Raw genomic sequence first — 27741 nt, 5'->3', positions numbered from 1 at the left:
ACTGGGAGTGTTTCAAATCAGCAAACGACAGACAAGACATATTCATATCTACAGGGGTTTTTCGAATACGTTGAAGTTGCGACAAAATGAATGTCGCCTAACGGGACGATACGATAACACGAGAATCAAGAAACATAAACAAAATTGCAAGCTGAGACAGACGAATCAATTGGTGGTCGATGAGCATTCATCGATTTAATGGAACTTTGTAAATAACTGAAGCTCTATCTGTGGAAAGAAATTACAATTCCATTCTGTTCAGAGAAGCAGTCGACACCTTCACGCACGCTAACAACAAGAAAAAGGAAAGTCCCTTGCTAAGCGGATGTTCGATTACCGAGACCAAGAAAATCCTGCGGACATGACCACAGTTAGTACATACCACCTACAACCGTGAAACATCTTTCAATCAACCATCAGCTATAGACAATAATTCTCTGGGAATGTTAGCGGCTCGTGCTGCCGAAACGTTCGATTATCAAGCAAACCGCCGTCGGCCATAGAGCCCGAAACGGATTTGACGTATACCGTCAATTGAAAGAACAGCACAACAGTTGCTTAATCCACAGTCTTTTATGTGTACACTCTTGGTTCCAGATCACTGGAAGTTTCATCATTTGATGTGAACCGTAATAATAAAAATATTCTATACCATGTGAGTGGGAGGGGCTCTTCAAGACTGAAATATCAGATAAGGAACTACGCGGTTAAAATTTCTAAATTAAAATAAATTAAAAGACAGAACGGGGCGTTACTTACAAATAAAATCACCTAATTATCTGAAGACATCCTCACCCCAGTGTTGTCGTGTCGTGAAATCACATGTTCCGTGTCAGAATGGTAAAAGACACCTAAAAAATGCTAAAAAGGAACAGATATAACAACTGGAAATCAAAATAACCAAAATAACGAAACATGAAAATTGTTATACAAATGGAGGGAGGGGAGAAAATCACATATTGCGCGGAGTTACTTACATAGATTCCGTAACAAACATTCCCCCATGATACACAACCGGGTATTCGAACGGAAAAACTATGTAACAGCAAATACTAGATGCGAGTACTAAGCCGCACACGACCGAATCTCAGTCGTGGAACGAACCAGACATGAGATTGGTGAACTGTTTAAATTGGAAAAGCGGGAGGTAACAACAGAAAGGAGAAGGAACGATCACAAAATTAAGAAGGAAGATGACATGTACATTTAAAAAACAAGTAAATTATTACGTTACATATACAGCTTAATGTGCCTAGATAATGTCATAATTAGGTGAAATATTTTTGTTGTTGCGGTCTGTGTATGCATTAATTGTATCGAGAGCATAGAGACGAAGACTTCCTATGATATCAGTTACTTCCAGAACTCTGAGCATCCGATCTTTCTTTGCAATGTGCGAGATAGTTAACTTATAGCTAACCTGTTGCAGCTGATGCTGGTTGTCAATCAAATCCACCATCAGAGCTGACCTGGAACTGGGCAAGTCTCTATTTTCTGTAAATACCGTATAAAAATTCTTGCATGTCTGACCAATTTATCTGCTCTTACACAAGTTTCTTTTATTGAATTCATTTAGATACACTCCAGGTTAGGAGGAAACATCCTTTTTGAAGTCTTCACGGTTCCTTAGCATACTGGCCAAATTTTTTTAATATGAAAAATTCTGGAACTGTGTTGGCTGACATCAGTTTCTGTCGAATCCTCTCTGGTACGATTTCATGTCTGGGCATCTTATAAAACATGTGCATTTTCTTTTTCTCTGCTGGCTTCAGAGTGATTATACCGCACTCTGTTCCTTGTTCCTCTGATGTGAGAGGAAAATTATTTAACCTGAATGGGATGGACCAGAAAGTAGCAGTTTTATGTTTAAACGCGTGGTCTAGTGGTACTTTCATAACTAAATCAGTACTAGACTCTTTTCTATAGATGTCAAACTCGACCTTACCGCCGTTTAAGGTAATCTCTAAGTCTAATTATGACAACGTCCCGTGAATCTGATGCTTAACAGGAAAAGAAATCTTTCCATGGAATGTATTAAATTTTTATGGAAATTGTCACACTGTTACTTGCTCCATATTGAACAAAAATGACAGCAACGTAACTTTGCCAACATACTACCTTAGATTCCTCCTCCAGAGTAAAAAGAACTCATACTCGAAACTAGACTTTAAAATATTAGCTACACTGCAATTCGTGGAGAGGGGTGGGGGGTGATGGGGACACACTTATGGCCAGTCACCAAATTTAAAATAATTAAAGCGCTGAGGTTTTCAAGAACGATGCCACATATTTCGTCTGTAGCTATATTAGTACACGTTTGGCTGACACCAAAGGTAGCCATGGTGGTACCTACTGCGATGTTGGTATTATTAGAGCTTACCTGTTTTTTTAATCATGTAGACTCCCTGAAGTAAGAACGTTATTTTAGAAAACCTGCATCAAAATTCTCAAATATGTAACCTCACCACCCCGTAGTTTCACGAACCATAAAGTCTTCAAACAGGATTCTTTCTCCTATCCTAGAGTCTATCATAGGGAGTGTGATAAAAACCTGTTTTGCAAGAGCTGATAAATTGGCCAGACAGGCAGGAATTTTTATACGAGACTAAAGAACGTAAACCCCTGGCCGATTCCAGATCAGCTCTGACGATGCATTTCTGCAGCACATTAGCGATGATTTAACTGCCTTACACCCTGCAGAAGGATGTGGGATACACAGATTTGTGGAAGAAACGGAAATCTTAGGAAGTATTCACTTCCAGCATCTCGATACAATTAATGAACTCAATGAACTCATAGACCTACATCACAAAAGTGTTCCAGTTAATTATGACATTAACCAGGCAGATTTCCAGTTTGAACAGTTCACCAATTTCATGTCTGGTTCATAGCACCCCTGCGTTTCGGTCGTATGCGGCTTAGTCTCTCACGGATAGTATTTACTGTTTTATAGTTTTCCAGTTTGTATTGCCGGTTGAGCAGCACGGGGTACACTAGTTATGGAGTCTGTGTAAGTAATTCCACGCAATACGTGATTTGCTCTCCTCCCTCCATTTGTATAACATTTTGCATGTTTCATTATTTTGGTAACTTTTGTTGTCCGGTTGTTATATCTGTTTCTTTTTCGGATTTTTTTAGGTCCCTTTTACCATTTTTGCAAGGAACGATCGGTTCCATGACAACACTGGGGTACGGATAACTTCAGATGATTAAGTGATTTTATTTGTACGTGAGGCCCCGTTGTCTCTTTCAATTTATTTTAATGTAGAAATTTTAATCGCATAGTTTCTTATCTGAGGTCAGGCTTGTAGATACCATCCCATTCGCATGTAACAGAACAGTTTTATTATTACAGCTTCTGCCCGATGATGAAACTTCAGTGTGCCGAAAGATTGTGCATTAAGCAACTGTTGTGCAGTTTCTTCATTTTATGACATGGATTTATACAGATGCGGCTGCCCCGTAAGAAGAACTGTTTTTGAATAAGTTCAGTATATAAAATTCGGTTTCATTTATTTTCACTTGGTCTCCTGAGTTTTGTTCTACATTACAGTCTCTGAGATACATAAATAAAATTGTAGCGTTATCAAATAATAATTAATGTGAAAGCAAGATATATAAGCTACTGATTTAATGTAGATTTGGTTTTGCATTTGTTGCTGTGTGAACTGCAGCTTTGAGACAGAACATAAAACAGATAAATATAATAGCAGAGAAGGATGTGATGATGCGATTGTGGAAAGATGTAGAACCAATTCTAAAATTTATTTTTGCAACAGTATTTGTTCTACAGGAAAGCCCCCTCGCAGTTATCATAAATAGTGGTATATGCCATTACTTAATACCACATACTAAGTTTAATAAACCAAGGTAACCCCTAGTTACGATATTAAATAGGGAACACATTTTTATCATGTTTTGTCAACCAACTACGTAAAATTGAGTTAATATTAAGTAGTTAGGAAGTCACAGTATGATATATGCATTTCACTTCGAAATAAAGTATTTAATCGGTAGATATTCAACATAAAATATCAGTAATTTCTATTACTTTTCGATTATGGATTATTTTGCCGATATGGAGACGAAAAGGAAGTGCACTTAAATTTGACAAGTTGTCTTAAAATGTAACCCTGATGGTTGTATGCTGACATGGAATTTAATCCTTAAAGTTATATCAGCAGTTAGTGAGAGGAATTTTGTACATGTGTGTTACAACAGTGAAGCTTCTTACTTTACCATTTTACACAATTTCATGATTATTTTTGACGTGATAAGTATGTTGTAGCGTATTGCTTTGTCTGCTTGATCTGTTGTACATCTCAGTAAAGGCTGAAATCTCCACCCCCTAGATCCACCTATAGTGTCGCTCCTCCTGGGATCCACACTGAACGCGGACGACATCAAAGAGGGCGACGACGTGTACTTTGAGTGCCAAGTCAGGGCCAACCCACCGTGGCGTAGGCTCTCCTGGCTGCACAACGTAAGTACAAAAATCTAGAAACCAGGTCCATGTTATTCTAGTTTGAACGGCACTTAGGACTACGCAAATTCTATGCACGATAAAAAATGTAGATTCTCTAAGGTCTACTTTCATGTAAGTGCACCGTAAAAGATATCTTTTCCTCTGTCTGAAAGGACAGATGTTCCTCCTATTTGTATCATAGTGGCAAGATAATGTTCGTAGAAATTATATCATCCAGTCATCCACAAGGAACTGCATGAAACAACTTTTGAATAGATATAATTAGTCACTTTTTAGAAAAAGCCCAGCACGGCTACGCTGTCTCACGATCCCTTTCCGTATGTGTTATTATGACCCTTATGTCACAACACGACGCTTCTCGACCCCCAGTAGCTGACGCACACTTTGTGGCAGATCCTTACAAATTCGCTTAACTTTCACTGAAAACTAGGTAGCAAAATTACAAAGGGTACTACTATCTTCAGCGAATCCGGTTGAGAACTTTATGACATACTAAGTTCTAAGTGGCTAGCAGCGACACTACGTGATTTTTTACGTTAGATTCTTAAAGGAACTTACTTCAAAATCACCACAAATTAGAAATCCCTTCCATCTCTCTGACAGACAGGAAAATAATTCATCGAAATTTTCATTAGAATTTCCGATCTACCTAGCGGACACCTGTGGACTGCAACAATCACAATTTTTTTCTCAGTGTTACCTCACAAACACATGCTTCTATATTTCGATCTACACAGAATTTTGTTATTTCTAGTTTTGTACTTATCTTAGTTTTTATGAATCTGATAACACCTGCTTTACCCACATTGGATGTGTGTGAATACACCGCAAACCTAAAACCACTTAAATTAAGATGTTCTGTACCTATGTTATTATTTTCTGGAAAACAAAAATGAAATCAATTTTTCCTGCCTACTAAGCTCTTGCAAACAAAGTAACAAGTCAGCTACTTTGACCCTCTAACTCTCGTATTCCTGTGAAGCAAGCTGATATCACTTTTCACTCTATTATGTGATCTATTATGTTTACCGATTTCCTTTCCTTTAACACTATTTGTTTGAATTCAGAATTTGATCTTAAGTCGATGTCTCAAACGACTGCAATAACCACAGCCATTTGTCTATGTCCACTGGTGGCCCCATCTCTATTAGTAGAAGCGTTATTTGTGGTGCGATTGGATATGCCAACGTAAAACCAGGGCTCAGTCTGCGAAGATTTGTCTTAAAACGTGAAACTACCTGCAAGTCCTCAAGGCTCGCATTATCAGTATCTGGGTAAGGCAAACTTAGAAGAATGGTAAGACACCTGGAAACCGTGCCATCTGCAGAAGTGACATCCTTCTAACAGTGATTCATGTGTGGTACCAAACTTTAGGATGACAGCTCTACACAATGAATACCTTATAAACAGAACGAAATCTCATCACAAAATGCAATGACCGCCTCATTGCCCTCATGACAGTAACGGACAATGCTGCTTCAGTCCACAATGTTACAAGACTGACACTGGCGTGGACCTGACTGTGTTTACGGTTCGACTCCGTATGTTGCGTGGTAGACGGGTGATTCACAGATGACAGTATTAACTTCCATTCTCCAGAACCCAAAAATACTTCAGCTGGGAGAGGGCATGTGAATGCTTTCGACGGAAGTGCTGCGCCAAAACATGAGGCAATAGTGCCAGTGGAAAATTGACCTGTCCACCTGTTATAGCAAACATGTCGACACCACGCAAGACGATATTGTGGTTAAGGCATTGGACCAGCATTCGGGAGTCTGGGTTCAAATACCCGTTTGAACGTCCAGATTTAGATTTTCCGCATTTTGCCTAAATTGCTTGAGATGATTGCTAGGTTCGTCCATTTATTCGCACGATCTGTTTGGGGTCCATGCCTAATGTATCATTGTGAAGGAGCGTTAAACACTAATAATGCTTTCTGCTCTAATATAATTTAGTTCATTATATACCAACGGTAGGTGCGACAGTTTATGATACCACTGCTATCTCCACTGATAGCTCTGAACAGCAACCAGCACGATAGTGAGGATTTTGAGGTAGAGGTATTGAACGTCCTTCCGGCAAGACATGATACCCATTTCAGATGCACAATACACGACCATATGTGAAGAGTAACGGTGGAGGACAGGTATCAGTGCTACCTTCTTCACGGAGCAACTCTGCAACTGCATACCAATGTGTGGAAACTGTATGTAATGTGTGCATACAGGTGCTGAATACACAATGAAATAACGTAAGTGCACTTCAAACTTAAATTATACGTTATGTGACTCGTAAAACATAGTGATTAAAGAAATTAGAGATGAACAGTCACGCGCCCTGTATTCCCCGTATTAATTGATGTATTAGTAGTTTCACTCCACACACGAGAACATCGCCAGATATTCATTGTTCTCATGACAACACATTAAAGATTCAAAGATCTGTTCTGCACCATGATCAACACAAAAACTGCTTGACGATGGTGTTGAGTTCATCTTTTAACCTTTAGCGTGTTGCCGTTAGGGGTCAGTCGTCTATATAGTGAAACTAGTAATAAAGCAAATTAATTGCGATATGTGGTGGTTCGTGTCTACGGTAGTTCCTGACACTCGTATGCGGTGCCTGCGTCTGTTACATTGTAGAATTTGTTACTTTGCGCAGAACAGCTGTAACATTAAAATACAATCGGTACACTGTTGACAAATATGAAACTGCACGAATCTGACTGAAACTTTTTATTGGCACATATAACGCTACGAAAACGGGACATTTTTCTGTATTTCTTGATCAAAAGAAGCTGACTTATTTCAAAAAAGCCATACTCTCAAGTCCACAGCGACCCAATCCCTTTTCCTGGACCCCAGAGTAGAGAGTCACTGGAACACACATGTGGTTGTAGTGTGTCAGCATACACTTCCAGCCTTGCACCTACATGTAAACATAGCCCAGGAGGGCGAAAATTGCTCTGTACCATCAGACGACTCCCCTCTTATCTGGTACAGTTTCTTACATCTTCCGTTTCACCGTTAACATTTACCAACGTTCTACGTCTCTTCTCAAGCGCTACTGAACGTAGTAAAAAACGCACCATTAAATAAAATATCCTTGCTGGTATATCACGTGGTTATTTGCATCAACTGCACACTCGTACAGTTACGTCCGTGCGCACAAATATTTCTAGAAAACTACATTTCCCTAACTTAAAACGAGTTAGATATGTAGGCAATTTTTAGACTGAAGTGACTGATACTTGATAATCATTAACTTCTTTGTAAACTTCTGCATCAATTAGGATACGTGATACTGTCATGCGACATATTATGTACATGATTAGTACAGCAAAACTACATTGTATTTGCCACGTGTGAGTCACTACTTGTTGCAATCATTCTCTGAATATCGGGTACAGAATTAAAGATGGCCTAGATGTAATCCTCCGACATCTTCCTCAGCAAGATTTGTAACTGACTTCAAAAGTCTGTGACTAACAGGTTTGTCACCCAATCATGTGCCTAACATGTTAGATGGCTGCCGGATCAGGTGAGGACGGCTGAACAGTACCCACCTCTATACGAAGGAGCCTTGAATATTCACCGCCACATCTCACTTGCCAGAATACTGCGTTGTGGAGTGTATGTCACATGGAGGAAGGTTTGCTGCAAAGTTATTTGCGGAATCGTGCGACGTCTCCCACGCAAGAGCCGTTGGCTGTTATGGTGTTGATGTGTAGGGAGCTCGATGGGTTTTTGGATAATAGCTACGGTGAGACTTTCCTCGTAACATTCTATGAATGCTGCTTGCACTGGCAAGTTAGGAATCTTGCCGGCAGCTCTCATCATATCCTGTGGTTTGGCTACGCTTGAAAGTCGCCTGTTCGAACTAAACCTGACAGTGCATCTTATCTCGCGACTTGCTTGAGAACTGAACAAATAAAATATTATTGTTTGTTTGATGCATATAGGGAAGGTGGTCTAGCGGCTAGAGCAATAGAATCGTGGCCTGGAAGTCCTGGGTTCAGTACCGGAATGGCAGTCCAGTTACGGCGTCACAGAGAAACGCCCATTACTCGCAAAAATTAGTTAGAAGATATTATATTTTTGCCTTATGTATACAGTTAAGAGCATGTAGAATCCAAGTTCTCGACCTTCAAAACCCTCGGGACAACTTTTTGTGGCAAAAAACTTACGAAATTTTGGCACTCTTTTAGGACTTTCGCCTATTACTTGGAAACTATGCATCCTATTGAAAATGTTACCATTACCAAAACGAAAGAGCATGAAATTTTGCGTCCAATGATCGACCTAAATGTCAGAATCAGTTCAGACGTTTGGCTGCAATCAGTTGACAAATTCCGGTCATTCTTACAAACTTGGCTAAAAAGTCGGCTCCAAAGCCTGTTACTCAAACACCGCTACTCCAAATGAAAAGTGTCAAGTAATCAAAGTTGTGGGGTATGAAATTTAATGCTACAAATGCCTCTAGTTTTTCAGTTTTAGGCTCTATTAAGCATTCATAAACTTGAAATACAAGGTAACTCTATTTCTTTTTAAGTAAAAATTATCCAACGAAGTGAAATTTCCAGTAGGTAGACATAAACCTGTCCCACCTTCGGGTGTAGCGGTATCTATAGATCTACTTGGATTGACACGTAGTAAATAACCGAGGCTGCAATTCCCTCCGATCCTTTGTTACTGTTTACATTGTTAGCCACATCAAGTCTTCCTGTGTTGTGCAGGGGAAGCGCTCTATTCTACTCGTGTCCTGAACATTTTCGTTTCCTCGTCTGAGTTTACTTTCGCCTTGCGGACAATGCATTTAAAATGAGTGCTCCAGATCGTAAGGAGATATGCTACTGCAATTTGCCAGATGGTGATGTGGTTAAAGTGACAGAAAGGAGTGGAAACGCTACTACAATCCTCTAAATCGCACCAGATCGTAAGTTATTAATTAGTTTGGCTGAACTTTCACTGCACAGTGTCTGGCAGAAGAAGTAGAATTAACTCAAAAATGATTAGATCGTCTTTGACAAAAGTGTCTGCACCGTCAACGTCGACTCTTTCATCATCCAAGAAGGTATTTAATTTTAATAAACACTGTTTTCATTGTGGCAAGGAAATAGATGCTAATTGGGAGAAATTTAGCAGACTTCCCTAAGTAAAGCGAAATATTGTTAATAAATTGACGAAACTTTAATTAAGAGGTACTGTTATTAGGGTATTCGAAAGAGGAGGTGGTGACTGGGCTCGGGAAGTAATGGAACGTATCGTGATGAGGACATTTGTGCTAAGCTTTTCAATGTCATAGGTTTTGTCACAGAGATTTTTACCGGCTAGTCAGTGGTGAAGAAAAACAAGGAGGTCTTAGAGCCACACAGATAGATGAAGCAATGGAAACTGTTTCTTCCTACCTTGAAAAATCAGAAGACTGAGTTGGCTTTGAAGGAGTTAAAGGACCAAATCACGGATGGCTGGGAGGCAGATGAAGGGGCAGTCTGCTGTCAAATGAGTTATGGCGATCATTTCCAGGGGTAAAAGATGACAGGGGTGCCAGGCTCGCCACCCTTGCCCTCCTTGTGCTGCAGGTGAGGAAAGGATGTACTCTAAATGTAGAGTAGCCCGTTCACACGTTTGCGCCACTGAGTTGTGGTTGTATGCTGTGTTGCTCTTAATTATTACAACATATATCTGGCCACTAAAGCTGTGACAAGAATTTCCAGTGTTGTGTGTTTCGTGAGACCAAATACATGGCTAACTAAGTATGTCATTCTATTAAAACAACATCGTGTGCTATATTGTTCAGATACTTATAATGAAATGAACTACTAATTAAGACGACACCTCAAATTATATAGGTGGGTTTCATTCCAATGGTAACTTCCGTACCATAGACCCGTACGTATATCATCTTGTCCACCGTTTCTCCATTATAGACGTGTTCACAATAACCTCTATATTTTCTCTGCTCACTCAGCATTAAGGTACAAGTAAGTTAGTCGTCCCCGTTGCCGGCAAGCCCACAGTCCCCCACCTTTCGCAGCAATGCAGGCTGCTATTCTCCCATGGAGACGATCGTAGAGATGCTGGATGTAGTCCTATGGAACGGCTTGCCATGCCATTTCCACCTGGCGCCTCAGTTGGACCAGCGTTCGTGCTGGATCTGCAGACCGCGTGAGACGACGCTTCATCCAGTCCCAAACATGCTCAATGGGGGCAGATACGGAGGTCTTGCTGGCCAGGGTAGTTGACTTACACCTACTATAGCACGTTGGGTGGCACGGGATACATGCGGACGTGCATTGTCCTGTTGGAACAGCAAGTTCCCTTGCCGGTCTAGGAATGGTAGAACGATGGGTTCGATGACGGTTTGGATGTGCTGTGCACTATTCAGTGTCCCCTCGACGATCACCAGAGGTGTACGGCCAGTGTAGGAGATCGCTCCCCACACCATGATGCAGGGTGTTGGCCCTGTGTGCCTCGGTCGTATGCAGTCCTGATTGTGGCGCTCACCTGCACGGCGCCAAACACGCATACGACCATCATTGGCACCAAGGCAGAAGCGACTCTCATCGCTGAAGACGACACGTCTCCATTCGTCCCTCCATTCACGCCTGTCACGACACCACTGTAACGGTTGCGAATGGTCCTCGCCGATACCCCAGGAGCAACAGTGTCCCTAATTTGCTGGGAAGTGGCGGTGCGGTCCCCTACGGCACTGCGTAGGATCCTACGGTCTGGGCGTGCATCCGTGCGTCGCTGCGGTCCGGTCCCAGGTCGACGGGCACGTTCACCTTCCGCCGACCACTGGCGACAACATCGATGTACTGTGGAGACCTCACGCTCCTCGTGTTGAGCAAATCGGCGGTACATCCACCCGGCCTCCCGCATGCCCACTATACGCCCTCGCTCAAAGTCCGTCAACTGCACATACGGTTCACGTCCACGCTGTCGCGGCATGCTACCAGTGTTAAAGACTGCGATGGAGCTCCGTATGCGACGGCAAACTGGCCGACACTGACGGCGGCGGTGCACAAATGCTGCGCAGCTAGCGCTATTCGACGGCCAACACCGCGGTTCCTGGTATGTCCGCTGTGCCGTGCGTGTGATCATTGCTTGTACAGCCCTCTCGCAGTGTCCGGAGCAAGTATGGTGGGTCTGACACACCTGTGTCAATGTGTTCTTTTTTCCATTTCCAGGAGTGTATCTTAACTATAAAAGCTCCTTGACTTAGCGGTTAATACTAGCAGTGGAGACGGCGTGCTAGTAAAAGTATCATAATTGGTTTTACCAGCTACGCGTCTCATGCCGTAATGCCTTTATTGTATTAACGTGACATTCGTATGCGGATCTCTGTGATGGATTGAACTGTCACTTTTCCGAAAACACTTCTCTTGCCAATGAGGTTTCACGTGTCCATTGCGGTCGAAGGCATTTGCGGTTTTTGGACGAGGAAAGTACATACAGTAGCAAACGTGCCACGTATATTGATCGTTCCAAATGTCATCAAAAGTTGTCAAAATATCGACGCAGAATGGCCCACACTCATCCAGTGAACCAACTGCAATGCGGGCCGAATACTGTTGCTGGTTTCCAGACCGCACGCAATACTATCGTCATATTGCAAATTGCTCAAAGAAAACTTATACCACGTTCACTACTTGCACAGTTCGTGTGTGTGTGTGTGTGTGTGTGTGTGTGTGTGTGTGTGTGTGTGGCAGAGAGAGAGAGAGAGAGAAACTGATTCTTCTTCGAACCAACTCCGATACAGTTATTGTGAGCATTGAGATGGACGAGGCACACTTTGCTTTTGATCTCATGTACGCTCGTCGTTGATGTAGTTGATGTTGTCTTTGCTGGCCGTAACACTAATGTCTACGGTCGTCTCTGAGCTGCCACCGCTGAAACTGCGTATAAACCATATCCCTGCAATCACAATCGCTCAAGCCTGGGATCCTGACCTGGAATTGCTGAAGAAGCAACGAGGATAGCTGCTGCACTCCACACATAGAAGAACTGAAGGCGTGGACATGGAGAACGATACCCATGCTGAGTTGTATGGGCAGAAGATAGAACGCCCAGTGTCGGGACTCACGGGCACGGACCGCCGAGGGAACATCTAGAACGCCAGTAGATCGAAAATGGAAGAAGATCACAATGAGCGGGAGAGAACCACAGGAGGAATGCCTGGTACCACAGATGGGATTCCAAACGCACCAGACCGAAGATGGAACACTCAGGAGCGTGTCCGGCGGATGCTGACCGCAAAGAGAACACCCAGGACTGTAGCGGACGGAAAAGGGAACAGCAATGCTCCATAAGATCACAGCGAGCGGGGGTGGATCGCAGAGGCAGCGGCTGCTGAAGGGGGATGGCCACAGGCATAAATGCTGGACCAAGTCCACTCGAGGAGTAGTTTCAGGTCGCACCTGATGAAGGTAACGAGTTACGCTACTAAAATATCGTGCAAGTACGACGCTGATATCCGGTAGAACACCCGGCAACCCAAGATGTCATTAGATCGTCGAGAAAGCCTGAAAAATTACACAATCGCTCTTATCTGGTTCAATGGTATAAACTTTGTGAGTTTCAGCCAAATGGCTCGAATGCGTGCATGTAAAACACTAGAGGTTGGTCGTTAGATTACACATGCCATTACCTCGTTCTCATATCGGCTCTCGCAATTGTGAATCTGCTTTTCGAACGCTTAATAAATGAATGACGTCGCATGTCATGGTTAGTAGTGTACGTAAAGTGGCTGGTGTGGTAGCAATCAACCTAAATATATCATCTGTTGGATCAGTTTGATCCACAGCCTCGGGTGAAACATGTTATCTAATGAATCAATGTCACCAACGACTCGGTCTTTTATTATTATTGTTATTATTATTGTCCTTGTATAAGCTTCTTATAGCTTCCGTAACATCTATAGTATATTTAGCTTTAGTCATTATATCGCACTCTTTGTTTCTTGTTATATTGTCTTAGTGCAATCGCCACGCTGAATTCTTTGAATCAACCGAAAATTGTCATCTACTGACCAGTTTCAACCACAGCCTCAGTCGAATATTGATTCAGTAGATAATATCTTTCAGCTGATTCAAAGAAGTCAGTGTGGTGATTGCAGCACGACGGTGAGTACAGAAACGAACTGTCGGACATAATGCATGAATTTGGATATCTTAGACGTCTTACTGAAGCTATAGAGAGCTTATACAAGGACACAAAAACGATAATATTGAAAGATGACGGTAAACAATCTTGAAAAAATGAGATTTCAACAAGGCTGTAGTCTGTTATCAACCTAATGTAACGCGCACATAAAAGATTTGGCTCAGAAATGGAGCCCGGAAGTAAATTCGGGTTTGCGGATTGACAGAAACAAACATAACAGTAACCTTACGTAATAACGAACTACAAAAATCTGTATGAACTACATCATTTAGCATTTTATCAATCTTCAGCAACGACTTGCATAAAAGAAATTTTATTTTCTTAACAGGTTTTGGGCCTATAGTGCCCTCCTTGAGAAAGCTTTAATTATAGTGTCAACCAAAAAAATGCCTGCAGTAATATCCTGCATGCATCCTATGACAGACACACACAAATAATACGATAGTTATAACCTTCTTAAGAATGGCACTAACGCCCTGAAACCAGTTAAGGAAATAAAATTGCTTTAATGCAAGTGGTTGTTGATTACTTCGATAAATTAATCAGTTAGGAAAAACAGAACATTACCTTCGTATGTAAATAAAGAAAATTAAGGACATGGTTCATCATGGGAAATACCCAACCTACTCGAAAATAGTGACAGATAATACTTCACGTGAGCAAGTCATCGGCTTTAATATTTTATTAGGCGGTATGAGTTACGATATGGATATTAAAAATAAGATTAACAAATTTTAGTTAATATGGGGGGTGATAAAACATATCAAAACAAAATAGGAATATATTAGGAATAAAATAGGTATTTACAATATTAATGAAATGATTGAACGAAATAAAACATTACGGAAATACCACCAAAAAAGAATGATTGAATCCCACTTCAGGCCTTGCCATAGCAGACAAGAGGAAGGAGGGATGTATGAAGACCCAGAACGACGTGGCAATGGAAAACAAAGATGGAGGAGGCACAAGTGCCGAAACCTAGAAATTCAGAATGCGGGGAAGATTAATGAATGGCGACAATCAGAACAAAAATAATGAAGATGCAATCTCGTGAAATGATCTGACCGAAGTAATGTTTAGAAAAGTAGTAAATCGGGGTTAGATCCCCCGTCTGGCGCAGATGTTCGTTAGTCACAACCTATTCAAAACAGACTACCCTGATTCATTGTGTGCCCCATAATTTGAAAAGCTAAATCAGTATTACTGAGTTACTTTCAGATATCTCGAAGTTTTCGACCACAGAATTAGTTATCCAAGGCAACGTACCTGCTGCAATACAGTGGTAGTCATCAAGCTTTGCTCTTCCTAAAAATGATGTTTAAAAACAATAATTTATTTAGTTTTTGTTTGTTCTCGGGTATGTGGGAGCAGTCGTGATATACTCTGGAAGGCTTGCGCCACAGTACCGTAGCACGCTTCTAGATGACCCGAAAGGAAGTGGCTCAGCCCATTAAGAAAGTGGGGGTGGGTTAGACCATTTTGTATTGACTGCATGTTAAGGTACTGTTGCACGAGTTTGCAAAACGTACCAGGACTATAGACACGTGCATCAAACTCTTTATTGTGGGACAGCGTATTATCCAGTTTGAAGATAATCCGAACAGAGTTCGGCGATATTTTGGAAAAAATAAACATCAGAAACCAAAGTATTTTGTAACTGTGATTTATAATTGGACACAGCACCTTTTGTGTAAAGGTAACAGCTGTATTACGTATATAGTTAGCAGTTCCCATGAGTCATGGAGTATATGCACTGCCATATTACTACACGCCATCAATAATTGGTTTGTTCTACTGTGATTAAAGCGCAATATCGGAACGGGAAGGTACTGTAAAACACAATTAAACAGCTACGTATCATGCATTTAAAAATTATTTTGTAATTATTAGAACGAATCTTGTTGTTCAGTATTCACTACTACATATGCGGACCGTGTTTTGCCGGCAGATGGCGATGTAACCACCTTCACTGAAACATACTTTCTCTTGTAGCAGAGGTATATGCCACTCGTGTGAGCGACCGATTGGAAGACATTTCTGCTTGTGAAGAAATAGATGATGAAATCAATCCCGTGTGATTAAACAGCGATGTCTTTGAACCGGGACATGAGCAGCTAAGTGACACAGATGTAGTGAACAAAGTGTGTCCTGCAGAGGATTAGAGCGGAGACGAGGCAATCGAGAAACTCATCACGCTGGGAAACAATGACAGATTTTCAAAAATGGAAATGGATGTTTCTTACGTATTTTTACCCCCCAAACACGAATATATTATTTGTCTTTTGTAGCACCCTCAGTTATAAAATAAAATGTTCTTACAAATAATCTTTAATCATTTACAAAATGGTAACAGTACGTGTGAGGCATCGTCTGTTCCTCCTGAACAGCATGTTCTTATCAGTCGTTAGGAAATGCTTACATTGTTTAGCTTTACATTTACGGATGAGAGTAGTGTGATCTAAATATACCTTGTACTGAGTGTCTTGGTTTTTTTTTCAATAGTTCATTTGTATAAGCGTTTGTAAAATGCCAAGGATATGTTTAAATCACCGAAATAACTTTAGCTACATCTGTGGGGAGTTCATTATTAAATCATGCTGATGACATGTGAGACTGGTAGTGAAGATTTGGTATGAGCTTTATTTCGGGTGCAAGTGATATGATCAGCACCGAAAATGGGCACCGCATACTGTCTGTATGAACTGTTCGTCTCCTCTTAATGATTGGGTGAAGACAAAGCGTAAAGTTTCAATGTCTTTTGCCATCGTAGATAATTGCTATTTTTGCATGTTACAATAGCGTGGATAAAGGGCAAGAATAGAAAGACACTGTAGCGCACTGTCCTCCCCTACCAGTCCACATTCCTTCAGACGCGTGGTCATTGGAAGTTAAAACCCAGATAGAATCTGGTAGAGACGTGGAGAACGCAAGCTTTGATTTCGATTACGAAGAAATGAGGTTACACCTCCTGACACAAAATGATCTGATTGATCTTGTGAGGGCTGATCTTTTGGGTTTCTATCTGGAAGTGTGGAATTTACTAGACAAAGATAATAGAGTTTGTTCCTTTCGACATCGTTGGGCTGCCTTCGCATCGTTCTTTGACATGGAAGGTTCACTCTGTTACTGCAATGACGTGAATGGACTGTTTAATGCTGTGCGAATGAAACATATCAGCGGAATGGCGATTATTCGTTGATGGCTCCAAAACTAGCCTCAAAGCGGTGCTCTTTTCCAATAGCAATTCATATCCTCTGTTCCCGTAGCTTAAGCCGCTATTTTGAAAGAAACGTACATCAACATGGTACTTTCTTTGAATAAAATTAAATATAACTGCCACAAATCGCAAATGTGTGGTGATTTCAACGTAAGTGGGATACTTTCAGCATTAAAATCTGGGTATAAAAAGCATTGCAGTTTTCTTTGCCAAGGGGATAGCTATGATCAGGAAAGCCATGACAGACGGATTTTGCCCGACCGTACACAATGGAAGCTGACTGGAGGAACGTAGTAAACGTTCCACTGGTGAATTTAAAGACATTTTGTTACCACCACTTCGCATAAAACATGGACCTATGAAGTCGTTCTTTGTTACAATTGACAAAGGTGGACATGATTTTATGTACAAATGTCAGAAATTCCCTGCGTTATTCACTCACACTTGGATTCTTTTCCTCCTGGTGCTCTTGGACAATCTCCGATGAACATGCGGAAAGATTATATCCGACCATATCTATATTGGAGTAACTATATCAGGGGCAATGTGCAACAAGTATGATTACTGACTACTGCTGGACACTATTGCAGGTTAGTAGTGTCACACATAAGAGGCGCAGCAAATGTCAAAGTATAATTTATGTATGTATTAAAACATTTTATTAGCATTTCATGCTTTTCTTTGTGTTGATAAATTGGCATTTAAAGACAAAAACGTCATGTTTAGCCGGCGCGGTCTGGCCGCGTGGTTAGAGGCGCCATGTAACGGATTGCGCGTCCCCTCCCGCCAGAGGTTCGAGTCCTCCCTCGGATATGGGTGTGTGTGTTGTTCTTAGCATAAGTTAGTTAAGTAGTGTGTAGGTCTAGGGACCGATGACCTCAGCAGCTTGGTCCCTTGGGAATTCACACACATATTGTTTAAACAACACAAGAACCGAATACAATTAAATTAGATAGTCACTAGCACAACTTAAACAAAAACTGTGGGTGCTGTGAAAAAAAAATGCCAGATTAGCGTTCAGGACTTTGAAATACGTAATGATAACGTATTTTGGTGCTCGAAAATTTTATAAAGTGGAATTTTGTAGATCAGTGTTAACATGGACACCGAAACACTCAAATGCGTCATTCTGTTGTCTGGGAGTTTCAGCAAAATCGTTTAGCTGTATAGATGTTGGGACTTCCTGAAAAAGGAGAACCGTTGTGAGGGAAAAAATGTATGAAAAACAAAAAAGGAAAAAAAACTGGAAGATTATTCCTGAAAGTGCATTCAAAGCAACTGGTATGAAACAGAGCGTGCTATAAATTTAATTTTGTAAACAAGTTATTCGTTGACAGTGAGTAACTCATGACCAATGAAATGGGCTTTCGATTGTGTAAACACAGTTAATTGCAAGTTTCGATAAAACCGTATGTGCTTTGGATTATCTGTGCTTTTCAGTTATCCGTGAGGTTCCAACTCCCATTAGCCCAGGTAATCGGGAGCTTGCTGTACCTGCTAATACACATTTAATTTTTATGGAGTATTCTGTCTTTTCTTGGAGCAACACAGACATATAAAAGGCTTTAATACACAGCACTAATGTTCCACCGTAATATTTATTTACTAGGTCGTTATGAGTAGGCTTTCGGCTTCTTAGGTCAAAATCAGATAACAGCTATCAGACGAGTGCCTAAGAAGCCGAAAGCCAGTGACTGTTTTTTGGCTGTTATATTTACAAGTTCATGAATACCTCTTATAGGAAACATAAGTTAGCTACTCAGAACCTTAGGTGGTCAAGAGCTAATTACTAAGAAGCTTACTTTCTCTATTTTACTGTCGTGGACATAAAGTCGTATTAGCGTTGCTCTGTGACCTAGCCTTGTTTAACTGATGCGACTACGCAACTCAGTGCACAGTCGCCTCGTTGCAGGGTCCGTTGAGTAAGCTTGCGGAGTGTATCGAATACAGAGGCGGCGTAGCGCTGCTCGGGGTTCCGCAGTGTAATTCCGCACAATTAGCAAACACGGCGCCTGGCAGGTAGGCAGCCGCACGGCTCGCTCTGCAGCGCGACCGCCCAGAGCTAGACTGAGCGGCGCGCGTTGGTCGCTGTTCGCAGGACGTGCCGCTGGCGCACAACCCTGCCGAGCGCGTCATCCGCAGCAATCAGAGCCTCGTGCTGCAGAAGGTCAGCCGCCAGAACGCCGGCCGCTACGTCTGTGTCGCCTCCAACGGGGAGGGCGAGACTCCATCCAACGTTCTCACGCTCAGAGTCAAGTGTAAGTACACAGTCCATTGCACTTTTCTATGTTAATATTATATCAATTTCCCCAACTGGGTTTACGTTGTGTGTAATAGATAAACTTTCCTTCTCCACAATCATCTACACCCACAAGATTTAAGCCACATCACTAACTTTTCATCTGTTTAAAATACAAAATTTCAATGTATTACCGAAACATTTCTTTCAACTTGGAAATATTGACCCACCCACACACATACACCTCACACTTACACATGGTTAGAGGAGTGAAATTACCATAGGTTACCGTAGACTATCAAAGGTAAGCGTAACCTAAGCTAGTTTTTGCAGTAACTTCGTTCAGCTGAGGTCGTTCCCACGTTACCTGTACGTCAGGTGTGTTGTATATCGATCGAGCGTTATCTCATAACGATCACTTTCTTTACGTATGCAAGTAATGTCTGACTAGGTTCGTCTAAAAACAAAGTTGTGAACCGTCTAACAACTGATTTAGGATATACAAAGGGACGGGTAAGTTCCTGAACAATTTTTACTACATAGTTAAGATCCTGTCAATCGCACACGGTATTTATAACAAAATTGAAAGTCTCAGTGTTAATTCGGTTTTTACTCGAATTACAATTTTAACCTGAAACAAAGGGGTGTTTTAGGGAAAACAAAGGAAACAATAATATAGATCTATAATGTAGCGCTAGATAAAGCAATTATTTCATCAACACGATGAAAAACACAAAACAAAAATATACCAAACATCCCTTCAGTACTTCCTTGCACTTATATAACACATCTTTCAGTTATTCATAAACAATTTCCGAATTTATTTGTAACGGGAAATTCTTGAATTTCATCATGATCTAATGAATACAAAATAACAATTGTCTACATATATTTTATGTATATGCATAAAAACTGTGCCTACATAAATAATAGCTGCTTAGCTTGTTTAGAAGCGTAGAAGTTGCGGAATCAATTTTTATTACCTATAAAATGCAACTTAAATTTTCTAAGAACATAAAATACACAATGGACTAGTCCCTAATGATATACGGTTGTAATTATGTGCAAAATAAGCAACCAAGGAAACGAGAAACAGAAGTCGTCGGCTCCCAGTGTCCTTTAGATATTCGTTTACGCTTCTTTCCTCATCAATGCTACCAGTACTATCGGCAATCTTACTATTTACTACGTTATTTATGTGATGTACCAAAACTGCCGAACCGAAGTTTTGATAGAGCGCAACTCAATCGAAATGATGATCTTTATGGGCTCTTAATTCAGCCAGGAAGGAAAACAGTGAATGGCCGGATATGTGGGGTTTTAGACATTTCATTCATTGGTAGAACACACAAATGTTTTACACAATTTCACTCACATAGCAGCCAATTAAACATTTATTTATTAATGAAATTAATTAAAAGGCCAAGCAATAAGAAGCTCCTTTAAAATTCAATGCCAGTTCAAACAATTTACAGGAAAATTAAAGTTAACTTTAAGCTAAGATGACTTAGCATACTTCAAGGGAAGACACGCCCTATGGAAGTCCCAGAATGAAAGAAGGCGAAAGGTATAATAAATGCTGACATAAATCTGAAAAACTGTACTAGAACAGACTAGAACGGCCTTAATTAAAAAATGATGCGAGTAAGATATGATCTAAACTTGACTTACTAAAAATCCTAAAACAATGAAAATCAATTTAACACCAATATCTAGGCAAGACAATTTTAAATCCTGAAAAATATATCAATTGAAGATTTAACGCATTTTCCAATAACACAACAACAATCAAGTTGCAACACGTCAGCTATATGTTTGGGTCACAGCACACATCAAAAATTGTTTAAGGTGAAGGCATCAAGCTAGCGGATAGAAATTCAGAATTATTCCAAGTATAAAGTTAACTTTAACAGGAACGTTAAGTGGTGCGGCCGCGGTTGGAGGAAACAGCGCAAAAGACAGACAGCTGCGAGAGCTTCCGATCGTATCCACTGCAAGTGACGTAAACAGCCGGCTAAGCAAGCCGACCAGGTGTAAGTAAATGGGGTCCGTTCCTAGGTATCACATACCAGGAATTTTTAACGACAGTTTCCTGCAGCACAAATAATTTTAATTAGACAGAATTCCACACTCAGCCTTGTACTAAGTAAATAACTCCTAGGGTAGAATAAATTAACCTGAGCTCTTACCAAAAGCCATGATAAGTTTACTGCCTTTTAACAAGTTAACGAAAACAATTAGGAAAGCAACTAAAAATATGTTAAGAAATAATTTCACCAATAACATAGTAACATCAGAAAAATTTTCCTTTCAAGCAAACCATTAAAGCAGCCGCAAAGATATTCGCATAACATTCACAGCTTATCAGTACAGACATTAGTCCATAGCGGTTCTGAGAAAAATGAGCCCTGGAAGAGACTAAAATTTATCTGAACAACTTAAGTAGAACAGACGCGTTATATAGTTTCTTAGACAGCATAGGCCTTCAGCATTAACTTCGAAGAAACCGTAACAAAAGCAAATTATAAATAGACCAAGAAAACTGCAAAACAGACACATATTATGATATGAACAGTTAATAATCCGTGATAGCTGGTAATACCAAACATTTCACTGTGCCTCCTATTGAAATTTGTATGACAAATCATTAACTTTCAAAATCAAGAGAGTTAAGGGTGGCGGGCAAGAACAGTTAACCCATATACTAATGCACACCGGTGCACATGGTGCTTTACACTGGCCAAAGGTTTACAAGCATCACGAATACATAATGTTAACACATAAAACAAACTGTTATGAGATATCTGCCAATGAATCGGCTGCACATGTCTACCAGATCTTGCAGTCACATTGCTCTTCGAATACCTTGGAGACACGGTCACCCATAACCAACAATCAGAAGGAAGACAGAGCAAAATAACAATGAACACTGTCCTGACAGCTCGGCGCCATTCTCATATATCGCAACACAAACCACGTCGGTACTCCATAACTTACAGAGGATAATATGACCCCAACAATGGTCGCCCTTCAACGGCTAATACGACGGCGAAGAGGCCCCATGGAAAACTCGTTACAGCTTCGTTCCTCAGCTCAGAGTGCCCGCCAAACCGTCCACCATGCCCGGAGCAGTCACACGACGGGGCGCTGGGCTCCAATGGCAACATTCTAGTCAAAGAACATATCAATAGTGATATCGATAAATGACGAAAGCCACCACGACTTATCTATATATACTGGACAAGTAACGTAAGGTTATCAAAGCAAAGACATACTACTAGAGTGCTCCTGCCATTCACTAACTAAATATAAGTACTCGCTTCTTAAACACTTCTAACCTGCCGTTCTATTCAAGCAATATGTTAAAGCTAACAGCACCTCCATCAAGTGCACCACATCTGGGCTTATCTTTCTTTATTTATCTCTTTCTTCCATACTTCCTTTCCATGACAATACGTTATTCCCCCTAATATCCATACTCGTTTATCGTATCCCAATAGTCGCGGCATACTTGAAGGCTTCACGTAAATCGATATCATCAGTCCAGAAGACCTTTTCAGCATCTCATCTATTCTGCTCTCACCAAATCGCGTTTCCTAATCCTGTTAACTTCGGAAATCTCCATCCCTGGAACTGGTCTTTCACAAAACGGTGGGATATACTGTATAATGCAAATAAAAGCATCCTTTTGGAACCATCGTAGATTTGTCGATGACATTGTTTTGTTTCCTTCGATTACAAAATACATTCTATAGTTCAAGAAGTTGAAGTTTCTTATGCTAAAGCAATTTAAATATATCAGCACAATGTGTTGTTCGAAACGAGTTTGTTTAAAAGCTGCGTCCACTCGTAAAACACAAGGCAAAAGTATAATATTTATGTAGGATTCGCGTCTTTGGACACTTTACAAATTGTGCGCCAAGCGGTAATGCAAATGTACAGTAAGTTCCCACGAGATATGAACGCTGTTGCTAAGAAACTAATGTTTTCAGACGTACAAGTAAGTTGGCGTCCTTTGTCAAGACGAACTCTTTCTTTATCCAGTTGAGATACCTTAGGTCCACTTGAAATGTGGTACGAGAAAGTGGCACAATGAAATGTATGATGTGGTACGCCACACAACTTGTACAGGACTACTTTAAATACAGTTTATTACGTAATTTTAATATGATTTACCGAACTGATCCAAGAGTTTTTTTATTTAATCGGGCTACTGAGGACCATGCCGTTTTTCTTTTCTGCTTTCTTTCTTTCCAGTAGTTTTTCGTTCTGTCTCTATTTTATTCTTTTCTTTCTTCTGCGCGTGTTACGCCTGTCTTTTTCTTTGTTTTCTTCTGGCAGACCATGAATATTTTACTTTTGCTTTCAAATTTTCTGTTTCTCGTTTTTATACCTCCGTTATATTCATTTCCCTCAAATATGCCTTCTTTGATCCACGTCTTAACGTTTCTGGGTTTCTGTCAATCAAGTTAAAAATCCTATATTTTATTTTTTTATCTAGCCTTTTTAGGTATCCATGTAATACAACTTGTATTCCTCATTGTGTCCGATATTCGTTTCATTCTGTCATAAATTTCTATTTTCCACTGCCATATTTTTATCCCAAGATTTTCTTGATAATTTCCCTTTCCTTATTTTCTATTTCACCTAAGAGTATTTAATGATCAGTCAAAGAGCTGTTGTGTTAACCAGACATCATAAAAACGCAATAAAAGTAGCGACTAACTGCTCAACTGGAAGATTATCCTGATTTCAATTTACCACAACATTGTCCTAACATCTCAGACAATTGATTAGAAATGAAAAAATATTTCATTGTAACTGGAAATTCAACCCCAAAGGGAGTGCAATAGTGGATGAAAAGTTTTAAGAAAATGCTTCACTACATTAAAAAATTTTAAAGTTACATTTATGAAAATAGGTATTTCACTTCTCGGTTAGATATAAAGAAGTATTTGTTAGAGGATGAAAGCTGCTGTGGAAATACCTCCACAAGACCGCCAAAGGCCTTGAATCCCAGTTACTATAATCACTTTTTTGTCACAAGTGTATTCAAAAAGACCATTCTTATATGGCCTTAATTAGCGTGAAAAGCTTAGAAGGTGTTACAATTGATGAACAACATAGAAATTCGATTAAATAAAAACAAAAAACAAAACAAAAACTTTCTGCAGGCCATACACTCTAGGCGCAGAGAAGCAATGGGCGCTAAGCTAGTGAAGGAATAAATATGAGACGCCACTTCCCGTATTCACTACTAAATAAAAAGAAAATACCATTCCACTAAAAAGAATTTAAAAAATCGACATACTATCTCTCATACGCCACCACAACGCAAAATTCCTGAAAAAAATGCTGCTTATATTTTGAAAACGCGTTTACGTTCACTGCGCTCCGTAATTCTAAATATTCTTTAAAAAAAATCATTCATTATCAATATTTTTTTGATATACTGTCATTTAGCGTAGTCCGATGCGAATATAAGAATTACGTTACAGACAAATAAATGCAGAACAACGAGTGGTGTTTAAAATATTTGAATGAAGTCTTGTTATCTCGCTACAGCATTTGTATACTCTGTACTGCCTGGGTCATTCTTTTTTCGCCGTAAACAATAACACATCCTTAGTCTAGGCACCACGTCCCCTTAATCGTAAAAATCTTTCAAAAAAAATAATTACACTCCTGGAAATGGAAAAAAGAACACATTGACACCGGTGTGTCAGACCCACCATACTTGCTCCGGACACTGCGAGAGGGCTGTACAAGCAATGATCACACACACGGCACAGCGAACACACCAGCAACCGCGGTGTTGGCCGTCGAATGGCGTTAGCTGCGCAGCATTTGTGCACCACCGCCGTCAGTGTCAGCCAGTTTGCCGTGGCATACGGAGCTCCATCGTAGTCTTTAACACTGGTAGCATGCCGCGACAGCGTGGACGTGAACCGTATGTGCAGTTGACGGACTTTGAGCGAGGGCGTATAGTGGGCGGCGTATAGTGGGCCGGGTGGACGTACCGCCGAATTGCTCAACACGTGGGCCGTGAGGTCTCCACAGTACATCGATGTTGTCGCCAGTGGTCGGCGGAAGGTGAACGTGCCCGTCGACCTGGGACCGGACCGCAGCGACGCACGGATGCACGCCAAGACCGTAGGATCCAACAGAGTGCCGTAGGGGACCGCACCGCCACTTCCCAGCAAATTAGGGACACTGTTGCTCCTGGGGTATCGGCGAGGACCATTCGCAACCGTCTCCATGAGGCTGGGCTACGGTCCCGCACACTGTTAGGCCGTCTTCCGCTCACGCACCAACATCGTGCAGCCCGCCTCCAGTGGTGTCGCGACAGGCGTGAATGGAGGGACGAATGGAGACGTGTCGTCTTCAGCGATGAGAGTCGCTTCTGCCTTGGTGCCAATGATGGTCGTATGCGTGTTTGGCGCCGTGCAGGTGAGCGCCACAATCAGGACTGCATACGACCGAGGCACACAGGGCCAACACCCGGCATCATGGTGTGGGCAGCGATCTCCTACACTGGCCGTACACCTCTGGTGATCGTCGAGGGGACACTGAATAGTGCACGGTACATCCAAACCGTCATCGAACCTATCGTTCTACCATTCCTAGACCGGCAAGGGAACTTGCTGTTCAAACAGGACAATGCACGTCCGCATGTATCCAGTGCCACCCAACGTGCTCTAGAAGGTGTAAGTCAACTACCCTGGCCAGCAAGATCTCCGGATCTGTCCCCCATTGAGCATGTTTGGGACTGGATGAAGCGTCGTCTCACGCGGTCTGCACGTCCAGTACGAACGCTGGTCCAACTGAGGCGCTAGGTGGAAATGGCATGGCAAGCCGTTCCACAGGACTACATCCAGCATCTCTATGATCGTCTCCATGGGAGAATAGCAGCCTGCATTGCTGCGAAAGGTGGATATACATTGTACTAGTGCCGACATTGTGCATGCTCTGCTGCCTGTGTCTATGTGCCTGTGGTTCTGTCAATGTGATCATGTGATGTATCTGACCCCAGGAATGTGTCAATAAAGTTTCCCCTTCCTGGGACAATGAATTCACGGTGTTCTTATTTCAATTTCCATGAGTTTAGTTACCAGATTTTCCACCCACTTGCAGCCGTTATTCCATCACTCGGCAAACTATTTTTAATACAGCTCTTAAATGGCACGTTTGGAGCTACTAGTTTAATGGGGAATAAGAAAGCGCATCTACGTCAAATATAGTAGGGCCGCTATACGGTGTGCAACGGCTCCTCTACTATGCTCTGTTTAAATATCGCAAATGAAGTAACACTTTGCTGTGGCACGCTGTCATTGGTGCACATTTCATGCGTCACGTAGCGAACTCTAAGTGGTGCGGTTATTCAAGGGTTTGTCAAGTTTCAGGTAAGAAGTAAATTTAATGCTCCTGAAAATGCTACATGTATTTCAGCAGTTGCTGGTGTGAATAGTACAGTCGTCGTTACGAGACCAGGCGGATCAAAGTCGCTCGTCTCAGCCTCCTATGTCTGTCGAAGATTCACCCCTGGCCCTGAATCGTTACCGTATCAGGCAGCGATTGGTCTGTCGTCATTATTCAGTACTGCCATGCGTTTGATTTCGCTTTGTTCCGTGAACTCTTTCCGATTTATAGAAAATTGTTAGTGGTACGGTACAGTAGCTTACTGTCCATAGAATAGTTGCTACTCCACGTCATATTGGTGTGTGGTGGAATCGAATTGGCGTTACATCTCAAATTAGATAAGTAATAGCTAATGTCTTGACGTTTTTCATCAAAGTTGTTCATCAGGAAGATGAATTTATTTCAAGCAGCAAAACTAATGGCAAAAGCATGAGATGTCTCAGAGAGATCACCGCAACATGTTAGCGGCATCTTAACTTCTCTGAAGTCTGTTAGTGTTAGTGCTCCCTTCGCTCCGAAAGAGGCATAGACGGGACAGCAGATTTAATAAAGAAGTGATCAAAAGAACTGTGTTAGAATTCTACCATATAGGTGAGTATCCTTTGGTCATAAACGCCCGTGCCCAATTATAACATAAAACGGAGTATGAGCATTTGCGAAACGGTCATTCTTTGTCTCCTAAAGGAAATCGATTTTCAGAAAACATGACAATGAACGCCAATTTAGCATGAAGCGAAGAGTTATACCGTTCTTCACAGCTACATTTTTGCGGATTGTGCATTTATTGCATTCAAAGGCCAAAATGCTAGTGGTTTCTCTAGACGAAACGCGGAAATGGTGAACAGATTTACAATTCGGCACGAATCTACGGGAAATGTACCTCCACGTACTTCTGTACATTGTTGATATGTGGTTTTTGTGACGGATGCAGTGGTGAAGAGTTTGTAAGAGCTGCAAATACAATATTTTCGGGAGGTAGGGAACATTCTCTGCCCTAATAAGGCGAGCCGCCGGGGCCGCAACACGCTACTCCTCGCGCGCTGTTGCACACGGAATCTCTCGCAAATAAACCGCTTTCGTAGGTACAGAATACAATAACGAAATCTCAGAAGCTACCAAAATTAATTTTGCTATACCCCTAACAACTTTCACATGTGAAGTTACTGCGAGAACTATTTTCGTTACACGTGCAAATTTTTTTTATTGTTTA

At 41.2% G+C, this 27741-nt stretch overlaps 1 protein-coding gene across 1 annotated transcript in view; it reads left to right on the top strand.

Annotated features, from left to right (window-relative positions):
- The window catches only part of LOC126266645 (nephrin-like), a 336835-nt gene that overhangs the window by 263717 nt on the left and 45377 nt on the right, over positions 1-27741 (top strand). The window contains exons 8-9 of the mRNA XM_049971078.1: positions 4353-4483; positions 18972-19131. Coding sequence (XP_049827035.1) covers positions 4353-4483; positions 18972-19131 — 291 coding nt within the window. The remainder of the gene's footprint in view (positions 1-4352; positions 4484-18971; positions 19132-27741) is intronic.

This window comes from Schistocerca gregaria, chromosome 1 (assembly GCF_023897955.1).
Source record: "Schistocerca gregaria isolate iqSchGreg1 chromosome 1, iqSchGreg1.2, whole genome shotgun sequence".
In the NCBI taxonomy this organism is placed as follows: domain Eukaryota; kingdom Metazoa; phylum Arthropoda; class Insecta; order Orthoptera; family Acrididae; genus Schistocerca; species Schistocerca gregaria.
Note: the sequence above shows the minus strand (reverse complement) of the source record. Positions and strands in the feature narration are given on the sequence as shown.